Here is an 11272-nt window from a genome sequence, read left to right as displayed (position 1 = left end):
AAAAAGTATAAATATGTATTGGTTACAGTGAGATTTGATTGTTACTAGTAAATTCGTTGTTTCATTGATTTGTCTGGTCCAAATTTTCTTTGGGTTACGCGACTGTGTCGGAGGTAGGTATGGGCTGTTTTTAGTCATTGGTAAAATAAACAATAGAATTGACTTATCTGAAATGAAACCAGATATCATAATTATAGCGAAATTTGCGATACACCTCATCTTTAGTCTGTTAATAGTTTTAGAGCAGAATTAGATAGATTTAATAAATAATAAATTCAATTGTTTTTTATTTTATTTAATATTTTATTACTTTTTATCAAATAATCTAATTAGGTTCAATATTTAATTTAAAATAATTTACTAAACAAAATTTATAACTTAAATTCAATCGTTAATTTTTTAATTTATCAAATATAACCTTAGTCTTAAGTAAATGTAGAATTTAATCTTTATATTTTTATTTTTAGAAATTTAGTTGTTTTACCTTTTAAATTTTAAATTTTAAGATTAACTCTTAATACTCTTAAAATCATTTTTTTTAAAATTCAAGCTTATTACAATATTTTTTTAGTCACATAGCTACCATATGAGTATTTTTTATTTAAAAATGTCGCATAAAAAATTTAACAAAAAAAACAGTGTTAACAACAATACCTGAATTATGAAATCTAAAAAATAAAGGGACTAGATTCCTAACAATAAAAGCATAGTGAGTAAATTCCAAATTTGTGAAAAGTATATAGACTTGTGACATATTTTAACCTTAAATATATACCCTTCCGCTACTTGGGCATGTGTTTGTGCCAAATACATTGTTGACCTCTGTGTTGACTCCATCTAAAGTAACAACTCGGCAGGCCACCCGCTCCCAACACCTTTGGGTAAGACTGCTCATTCTTCCTAGAGAGAATCACCACCCACTCTTAGGTACGAACACTATCGTAGTGTAAACATCCTAATGATATAATAAGGAGTCTATTTAAGTACAATGACATCGCATTTATAAGGTCCCATGATATACGCCCATGAATATCCTTTACACATTTAGTTGGATTAAATGTTTATCCGACCATGTCACATCAATGGATAAGAGGATCTTCCTTATAAATACACCAAGGAACGATGAAGAAGAGATCTATCTTTTAGCAATTATCTTCTTGATTAGTTTATCTTTTTGTCCTTGTCCCGGCTCTTAACCTCTTTAGATGAATTGATATCCGTTGCACCACATTGATTTCCTTCTTATCCTCCTTTCTTATTGTAACTCCATATGAACAATACGTTTTTATGAACAATATATTATAAACTAGTGTAAATTGTGACATTTAATATTGGAAGTAATTGTAGGGTTATTAATTATATGCTGTTGAAGATAGAGGATATTTGTTGAAATGGAGTAAGATGTAATGATCTTAAAGAAGAATCATGACTTCAACGTCAATTATGAATAAAATAGGTGTTGTACTCAATTTAAAAAAGAAAAACAAAGTAGATTTAGGAAATTATTGAGAAAGAAGAAACGAGGGGATGTAGCTCAAATGGTAGAGCGCTCGCTTTGCATGCGAGAGGCACGGGGTTCGATCCCCCGCATCTCCATTTCGTTGTTCTTTTCATTTTTTATTTTCTAGCGTGAACTGTAAAGATTCTCTTCTCTCCATCACAGCGTCGTTTTAGTTTTGCCTCTCGACAAGCGTGGTCTCGATCTCTCTTCTTTCTACCTTACTGTCATCCTCGAATACTCGTCTGTCTTTGCGGCGCATATTATTTTTATTTTTATTTTTCAAAAGGTACGTCCTCTCCGATGGCGGCCCTTTGCCTCGGAACGCTTCAAACCCAGTCGAAGCGCTCCTAGTGAAGCCTAAACCCTACTTTGATTGGACCCAACCCTGGTTTTAATTCCCTCTCTTTCATCTCGCTGCAAAAAGGTATATATATTTCTTCTAAAGTTCACTTCTCAGTTAATTTCTGTCGTTATTTCCGCTTTCTGGAGATTTGAGTTATATCTATATGAATAAGCAGCGTCTTAGCTGAATGCCCAGTTAAGCTCTATTGATTAATTCGCTTCACAAGATAGTACTTTCGATATGCGATATGCGAGTTAAAAGGTGTTGAGTTTTTTTTTTTTTTTTAAGTTTCTAAGCATATTTAGTTTTCTCCTTTAAACAGGGCGCTCTTTTACTACATCAAATTATGTTAACTTCAAGGCTCTCTAGAGTTGGATTTCGGATTGTCAATGAGCTGTCGAGAGGTTTGCTACTATTTCCAATTTGGGTTTTATGTATTATTGTTCAATTTTATGGAAATTGGCATTATTAATATAGAAAAATTTGGTACACCCTTGTAGTTTCTAATCTGACCATTTTGCTTTTTAATCAGCGTGGTATGTTTTGTGGGTTATACCAATGCATGATTTATGTAATGATTTTTCATATACTTGACTCCTAATTTCAGTCTTTTTGATAGGTGGATATAGGTGTATGTCAAGAACAAGATTTAGACAAGGGCATTGCGGACAATGCCAGCGATCTCCGGTCAGTGGGTATTATTTTCGTATATTTCAAAATGTTAAAAATATAGTTTGACATGCATATCTAATATATTTTGAGTCACTGAAAGAGCAGCCTAAGACATTGGGTTGTAGTTAACCCTTATATACGTTGTTATTGACGATGTTGAACTTAGTCTAGTGCTTATGACACGCATCTTCCTGTTAGTTATCTTGAATGGTGGAGATAGTTATGTTCTTGTTACCCTATATAGTGGACAATCCTATTAAATTTAGGGGAAATGTGTTGATTACACTAGGCAATGAGCTAATGACATGATTATGCCATGTTCTAATTAAGATGTATTTGTTGTTCATGTCTACGAATGATTATGTTTTTAGATTAGCTATCTGAAAAGAATGTTCCCTTCTCATATCTACAGAATAAATCCAGGTAGTAAGAAGTTGGAGGTGATAATACTTGCCGGAATATATCTGTGGTTGGTATTGGTATAAAAATTGAAGACTGATAGACAAATAGTCCGTATAGCAATTTACAGAACTGGATGAGAAACGGATTTCATTTTTAGCTATTTATCTGTAAAAGGAGGATTTAATTTTCAGCGAATTATTAGTGAACTTTTCCCTTGATCTTTTTCTCTTTTCTTCAATGTTTTTGGACAGGTTGAATTACTATCAGAAACTAGAGCCTTCTTCCAGGGTGCCATATTTCAAAAGCATCATTATTTTTCTACCTTGGGTTCCAACAATACTTCTGGGGGAGGGGATGAACAGAAAGAAACGTAAGTTCTTTATATAAAACTGTATTGGCATGGTGCTTATGACTGTTGGATGAAGTTGTGAATCATTTTCAATGCAAATCTTATTACATTGATGAATTATTTTTAGATTGTATAAATCTTCAACTCTCTTATATATACACACATGCAAATATAAGAATAGCCAAGCAAACCTATTTTGATTTACTACTTCTTGGAGAGATGATTATGTAACTTCAATCCAGTTTAAGTTAATTCTATGCTGATACTACTTAGGTAAGCATTTGCTTGTCAAGACTTGATAATATTTAGACATTTTTAAACATACTTTAAAGCAAACTTGAACCTTGGTGGTGGATTAATGCCTCAGCTGATAGGGGGTAGGGTGGCATCCAGAGAACCGGAACCCTTCAATGGATGGGCTTTTGTCTAAGCATGCATATGTCTTTAATCGGTTGTGGATTTTGCTGCTGTTTTTTCTGGTCTATTGTCTATCTCTGTGCAATCAGTATCTTAAACTTTGAGTTGGTGAGAGATTCAGATCGCAATTCATTCACTGACAACGAAAGCATGGAGTTGGAGAGCCCCTCAACATTGTTCTTTAAACACTTAAATGGTTCTACATGCATTTAATCTGAAACTGATTTTTATTTTTTATTTTTTATTCACATTGGATTATATGATTTGTCAGGATATCTGTCACATTTGTTTCAAAGGATGGAGAAGAAATCCCCATTCGAGTGCCTATTGGAACGTCTATGCTAGAGGCAGCTCATCAAAATGATATAGAGCTCGAAGGCAAGGCTTATGATATATTGTTAATCCATTAATTTTGTAGCATTCCTTGGAGTAATTCTTTTACTGAATCCCTTTTAAAATGATGTTTGTCTTGAAGCATATTTTGTTCACGTGAAGAACATAATGTGATTTTAAAATCTCCTTATTCTTTTATTATACAAATTAACACATTTCCTTATTCCTTTTCTTCTAAAATTAATGTCTGCTTGTATGTTATATTGCAGGAGCATGTGAGGGTTCACTTGCCTGTTCAACATGCCACGTCATAGTGATGGTATGCTAAGGACAATGTGTTACCAAACATGCTGTTGATTGATTCATGGGTAATTAATATTGACCTCTTTTGCTAGGATATGGAGCACTATAATAAATTAGAAGAGCCAAGTGATGAGGAGAATGACATGTTGGACCTAGCCTTTGGGCTTACAGAAACGTGAGTTCGTCTGTCATGGACCGACTAAGGTTTTTTTTTTCTTTTTAATTTGATCTAAATGGATTAACTGTCAGGTCTCGACTGGGATGCCAAATAATTGCAAGGCCTGAACTTGATGGAATTCGTTTAGCAATCCCTGCTGCCACTCGGAACTTCGCAGTTGATGGGTATGTTGCAAAACCACATTAGACAATATACAACGCCTAACCCTGTTTAAATGAGCGTAGAGAATCCGGTCATCCAGTTTTGTAGCTTCCCTATCTTATTGGATGAGCAAGCGTCTATACCATACTGAAAGTCATTGTTTTGGCATTAATTTTATCTTATTAAATTCCTAATAATCCCTGTGACATTGATTTTATACATCAAATGATATCATAGTTTCTATGACCTCATTTATTTCTGCACCTTTTTGAACTTTTCTCTAAAACGTTTGTTCTGGCTGGTTGCCTTATGATTGACTTTTGGGCTTAATATATAAATATATACACATATACATAATATATTGCAACAGGTTTGAGTCTCCTCTGCATGTTAAGAACATATTTCTTTTACTTATTCCTTTTTTTCCCACTTACAAATTATATAAAAAACACAGGACATTGAAATTGAATGACACTTTACGACGAATTGATGATTACTTCTACTTTTTCTACACTTATTTTTTGAGATGCAAATTTAAAAAAGAATGAGTGTTATGATGAATTTTTAGTTTTTGAGGCGATAATCCTGACTGCCATAAGGGCTAAAAGCTTCTGCGAACCAGTTTCTTTTCCTCCAAGAATTCCACCCCATTTCTTCACAGATTTCATCCCCGTGGTTGATGCTAAACGTGGAAATGCAGTGCCTCTTGTAAAACCTGGTTATCCTCCTCGACACCTCCATCTCCTTATATATCTGTTCCAGCATGTTTTCAGCACTCGGGAGCTTAAACTTCTCGTCCACGTATCGAGCAAGCCACATGCTACGCAGCTCTGATGTGTGAAGGTTTGCGACACTTTCAATATAACCCACAAAAGCCATGTTGGGTATCAGTGGGTGGATTGTACCTCTGTCAGAACAGGAATTAAACATTCATTAGTCCCAAAAATCTCACACAAAACCCTCAAACTAAGCTCTTTTAATATTATGTTTATACCTATACAAGGGCATGATTCCTGAAGGATGACATTCGATTAAACTACGGAAAGGGTCTGGTAAGATAGTTTTGAGTTTCTTCTTTCCATCATAACCAGTTGCAAGGATCACAACATCGGCCTTCATTTTAGTATTGTCATCAAACTCAATTCCCTCTTTCCAGAACCACCAGTTGGATGATCTTTTGAAAAAAATGTTTCCTTTATCAGCCTCGGTGAAGAAATTTTCTGGCATGATGGCCATCTGACAAGATGCATAATCTTCTTCAAATGGGTGGTCTGGTTTCAAACTATATTTCAGTAATGGAAGTTTCCAGAGCAAGTAAGACTCGATGAATTTCGAAACCCCTCGCCTCTGCCAACAAAACACCATATTATATCAGCTTATAGATTTATATATATATATACATAATGTATTGTCTTTTAAAGGGTTTTTAAGTTAAGAAAGGTTGACTCACCAGGGGAGATAAAAGGTAGCAAAGCATGGTCCTGAGAAAGCTTTGGTTGGGTTTTTCATGGAGGAGCTGAGAAGCTCTTGTAGAGTAGAACAAGAAGAAGGGCAAACCCCACACTGAATAATGTGGAACAGTCCAGTGAAGTGTCCTTACTACCATGGTACATGGCTGCCCTTCTGGCCCTTTAAATCATCATTTGGAGTAAAAGTTAACACCGTAGTTAATTATATAAAATCAAAGGATTTGTTTCTATTAATTTTACCCTAACTTTTTCCAATTTAATTTTGTGGGGTTCAGAGTATTTTAAAAACATGTTTTTATTTTATTTTGTTTTAGATTTACATATTTGGCAGAATGAAATAATAACTTGAACAAGTCTAAAATTCCCCATGTTGGAATTCTAATGGTATATGATTCAGAAAAGTTGAAAAAGTTATTAGTCAAAAAAGTGGAAAAGCCTAAAAGTCCAACCCTACGTGATGGGATGCTTTTGGTTGGTAGTGTGTTTTGACCTTTCAGTTTTAACCCAAAAACACAAATCCATGCAAAAATCGACCTTCCTAACGTGGGAAAATCATGTTCCCTCCCTACCAACCCCATGTATCACACTACTGCAAATTCTACACCTTTTTATCTTTCTTCTCAAACCCTAAATTTATCAGAGACAACAACCGCAAATACCATTCTGTCGGCAAATCATTTCCCACTAAGAATAAGAGCATGCCTCATGCACAAACCTATTTATACATATATATATATAGAGAGAGATTCACATGTATAAAGATTTACAGATATAAAAAAAATCATCACTCTTGCCAAAAATAATTATGGGTATTAAATAAAATGAACAAATAAGGGTTCTTTTTGGCGTCTCTAACAGATTAAATAAGTAGTTCATCATATGACTTGGTTATAGTGACTATCTAGGTGAAGAAATGCACCATATGCTTAAAGAATATTTGAAACTGTAAATTACTTTTCAATAATTTTAATTTGGCGCGATTAGTATATTAAGCATCAAATATAATAGAGAGAATTAATCACCTTGGTTTGCTTCTGCACATTCTACAGCTAGATCAATGGCTGATTTTTTGTAGCCAATGACTGCAACTTTTTTTCCTTTCAGCAGTTGAGAAGCAGCATCCTTGTCCAGTTTGCAGTAATCAATGGAATGAAGGACCTCGCCTTGGAATATCTCAGGACCTTTGTTGTGTGGGAAACTTGGAATTTTGGGTATATCCCCATATTTTCCAATGCAAACAACCACAAACTCAAAGGCATACCACTGAAAGTAATTAAGGGACAAGAAGAAAACAAAAATAAACCCTTTTTAGCTGGTTGCATTAGCTAATGATTTACGTAAAGCATAGATGATATAAGATATTATATAAGCAACAAACCTGTAGGTTTTGTGAACCATTAGTTTGCACTGCAATCTGCCAAACAGGGTGGCCTGGTAATGGACTCCCATACGCCCCACCATTTCCGCCAAGCTGGGTCGTTCCTTGTTGCCCAACAAAACGTAGCTCCATCACCTTTGAATTGAACTTGACGAACTTCAACACATCAAAGTGCTTAGCATATGATTCCAAGTAATCAACTACCTCAACATGAGTAGGAAAACTGGGGTCGTCTCTGTTAGGCCACGGGAAATCCGAAAACTCGTAATCCTTACGAGCCGATTGCAGCTTAGTGGAATTATAAGCACAGGTTCTCCACACCCCACCTATTGAATCCGAGGCCTCGAAAACAACAGGGTTATGGTGATATAGCTGTTTAGCAGCTGCGATGCCGCTAACACCAGCTCCAATGATACCAATCTTGGAGATGGTAAGAGGAGGGTTTTCATAGTGATTCTCAGCCATAGAAGCTTTTGGGAGAAAATCTTTGATAGAAATCAAGGGAACGGCTTGTGGGTGAAGAAAGGTGAGAATTTGCATGTTAATTTATAGCCTGCATGAAACGAAGAGAGGTCATTGTCAAAGGCACGTGAATTGAAGTAAGAGTTTTGGAATAGACGGGAAAGGGAAGGGAAGACCAATATTTCCTTGCTTAATAAAATATTATTACACTTGTTAATGCGAAATTGGTCCGTTGGAGAAGGGAACTTTCGCCAACTGATTTCATTGTTTTAAGTAACTGATACAACTTTAAATTTCTTGGCATCTTCAAATCATACTCTACATTTCTATTTGGTTCATACTTTCATTTAATTTAATAATTATAAGCTATATATTCTTCCTTAATTTATATAACTTTATTTACTATCATAAAAATTACAATTTAATCTCTTAAAATCACCCTTTTAACATAACTACATAACTCAAGAAAAAAAGCATTGATCTTTAGTGACCACCTGAATGGGACAAATAGAACCTTTTCTTTATAAGATGTGAAACCCTATCTTCCTAATTAAATAACCTCTTTTTCCATTCAAAAAACAAACTTCTTTTCTCTTTTGAAGAGTCAAATAAAGACTTATTTATTATTACAAATATGTTTGAACAGAGACCTGAGAATCTCAATTATTATAGTAATTAAGGTTTTGCCAATCAATACCAAACCCCAATTTCCAAATTCTGTTCTTGAATTTCTGCATTTTCTGTAAAAAGTTAAACGAAGCACAACAATTTTTTTTGAATATAATTGTTATTTAGTACGTACGTAGTAGTTATAGTCATACCCTTCTCTCTTCCACATGCAAATGATATAGTTTCAATTTCCCGGAAAAATCTAGTTTCCTTGCACAAATCTGCTACGTCGGTCTGAAATCGTGCCATTGATCATGTTCATTTACAAAACTACAATATGTTCGTACTGCTTTTTACAATTTGATAATGTGGTGGAACATGGACTGGAAATTTAATGGAAGCTCGTGGGGATGCTATTAGGTCCGGACCAGTTTCACACCTTTGAATGAGGGTTAAATTATACCAGTAGTCCCTGTACTATGGATAAATTGTTGGTTTAATTCATCTACTTTAATTTGATTAACTTTAGTCCCTATACTTTTCAAATTTTGACCCAAACAATAGCAATTAAATTTGTTTGGTTAAATTATGTTATTAGTCAGTTCTCTATATTTTTCGAATTTCAAAATTCCGGTATTACCACAATCAAACAACCATTAAATTAATTCACTGGCTTTTTTGAGTAATTTGTGAAAATATAAAGTTTACATTACATTACATATGATTATATGTTTACCACAATAGATTTTGGAAATAGCAAAACTTAATGAATTTAACAGCTACCGGTTGATTAGGATTAGAATTTTAAAATCGTGATGTAACACTCCGAAAATTGCTACAGTACTATAAGAAAGTGAGATATTATCCTTGATATAGTAAAATAGGAAATAAATTGACAAAAAGAGAAATTTTATATTAGAATTAGAGAAGTTGTAATGACCCAAAATTCACAGGCTTCGGAGAAGTACATTGTCGGGTCTCCGTCTTAATGAAATGGATTCGTAAATAATTATTAGAAATATTTATGAGTCTAGTAGTGAGCTTAATTAAGTTTAATTAAGTTTTAATTAGGTGAATTTAGCTTAATTAAGAGTAATTGCGAAAAAGGATTAAATTGAATAAAGGGTAAAAGTTTAATTATAGATTAAAGAAAAAATTAAGGGGCTAAATAAGCAATTAGACTGATTACTTAGAATGAGGCAGTTAATGAGTATTAAATCTTGAGATTTTGTTATTAGTTTATTATTATAATTATAATTATTAATTATTATTATGGTTTTCTATTTAAATATTATTATTAATATTATTATATTATGAAATAAAATAAATTAAGACAAGTGTATGGTGATAAGATGGTACAAGTGTAATAATATATATACACTTGTATTATAATTATTTATTTACTTAAAATTTAAGTATTATAATGTATTATTATTAATATTATTAACTAATATATATATAATAATAATAATAATAAAGTAAAATAACAAAAGAAACAAAAGGGGAAAAGAAACAAAAGCTTTCGAAACAGGGAGGAAGGAAAGAAAAAAAGAAAAAGAAAGGGAAAAACTAGGGTTTAAGGTTTTAAAGCTTTAAAAGGTAAGTCAATTAAGTCATTTTCTCTTAATTTTGATGTTTTAGAAGCTTTAGAACAAAGTTTTATTGAAATTAAGTTGAAGTTTTGAAAGTTCTTAGGTTTTGAACATAGTTCATGTTGAACAAAATAATAAATTAGGGGTTTAATTGAATGAAATTCAAGTTAGAATTGATTAAAGGATTAAAATTGTAAACTAGGTTATAAGTTTTACATAGTGGGGATTAAATTGAAAGAAGTTTAAAATTAGGGTTTTAATATGAACATTGAATAGTTAAGTTGAATATGGCAAGATATTAAGTAGAAATGAAGTGTGAATTGAGTTAGAAAAGTAAATGAGTTAATTAGGATTAAATTGGGATTAGGGTATAAATTGAAAAGAAATTCAATTAATTATTATTTTCATAGCTAACAAAGAACCCGAAGCATCGGTACACAAAGTAAAGGAGAAGACTATTGAGGACTAAAACGAGAAATTCACGGTTTGTATTACTATAATTCAAACTCCTATTTTTTAAATGTTATATTTAAATTTATGTGTATGGTAAGTAAAATTTTAAGGTAGGTATCAATATTGAAATGAATGAAATTGAGATGAAGTATGATTATGTATGAATATTTGATAGTATATTGTTGGAAAGTAGAAAATTGTATCGAATTGAATTATACATTGAAAGTGAAATTGAAATTGAGAAAGTGATTTGAATACCCTATTAACTAATCGGGCTTAGTCGGATATAGTTGGCATATGCCATAGGACTAGAAGAGTACGAGAATTTATTGGCTTGCCGATCAGGCACTATATGTGTCGTATTAGCCACCACGTGTGTCGTTTCAGACACTTTATGTGTTGTATACTGCTTTTGATATGTTGATCAAGTACTGAGTACCGTTTTAGGCACAATGTGTTGTATTGGTGTGTTTGGTTGGAATCCGTCTATCCGTCGAGGTTCGGGTTTGTTAATAGGGTGAATAATTGAAATGTGAGAATTGAATAAATTTGATTGATCGTACGACTGAAAGCATAAGAAAGAAATTGTTAGTTGAATTGTGAGATTTGAAAGCATGAACCTAAGGTTCATGAATTGATCAAATTCAAGTTATTAATATATGACATTGTT

The 11272-nt window shown here is 32.9% G+C and overlaps 2 protein-coding genes and 1 non-coding gene across 3 annotated transcripts; 2 read left to right on the top strand and 1 right to left on the bottom strand.

Moving 5' to 3' along the window:
- Positions 1 to 1523: 1523 nt before the first annotated feature.
- Positions 1524 to 1596, top strand: TRNAA-UGC (transfer RNA alanine (anticodon UGC)). Its single transcript has one exon. It is a non-coding gene; the product is annotated as a tRNA-Ala (tRNA).
- On the top strand, positions 1564 to 4885 carry LOC107907081 (2Fe-2S ferredoxin). The gene is made up of 8 exons (XM_016834290.2): positions 1564 to 1925; positions 2167 to 2248; positions 2464 to 2531; positions 3170 to 3288; positions 3956 to 4062; positions 4287 to 4336; positions 4413 to 4495; positions 4570 to 4885. Exons 2-8 carry the CDS (start codon positions 2191 to 2193, stop codon positions 4682 to 4684), a joined length of 600 nt encoding a protein of 199 aa, XP_016689779.1. The 5' UTR covers positions 1564 to 1925; positions 2167 to 2190; the 3' UTR covers positions 4685 to 4885.
- Positions 4886 to 4921: 36 nt separating this feature from the next.
- LOC107907082 (probable flavin-containing monooxygenase 1) lies at positions 4922 to 7981 on the bottom strand. Its single transcript, XM_016834291.2, has 5 exons — positions 7487 to 7981; positions 7131 to 7371; positions 6090 to 6268; positions 5634 to 5986; positions 4922 to 5546 (listed from the first exon to the last, which is right to left on the bottom strand). Exons 1-5 carry the CDS (start codon positions 7949 to 7951, stop codon positions 5204 to 5206), a joined length of 1581 nt encoding a protein of 526 aa, XP_016689780.1. The 5' UTR covers positions 7952 to 7981; the 3' UTR covers positions 4922 to 5203.
- Between the last annotated feature and the right edge of the window lie 3291 nt (positions 7982 to 11272).

This window comes from Gossypium hirsutum, chromosome D05, assembly GCF_007990345.1.
Source record: "Gossypium hirsutum isolate 1008001.06 chromosome D05, Gossypium_hirsutum_v2.1, whole genome shotgun sequence".
Taxonomy (NCBI): Eukaryota; Viridiplantae; Streptophyta; class Magnoliopsida; order Malvales; family Malvaceae; genus Gossypium; species Gossypium hirsutum.
Note: the sequence above shows the minus strand (reverse complement) of the source record. Positions and strands in the feature narration are given on the sequence as shown.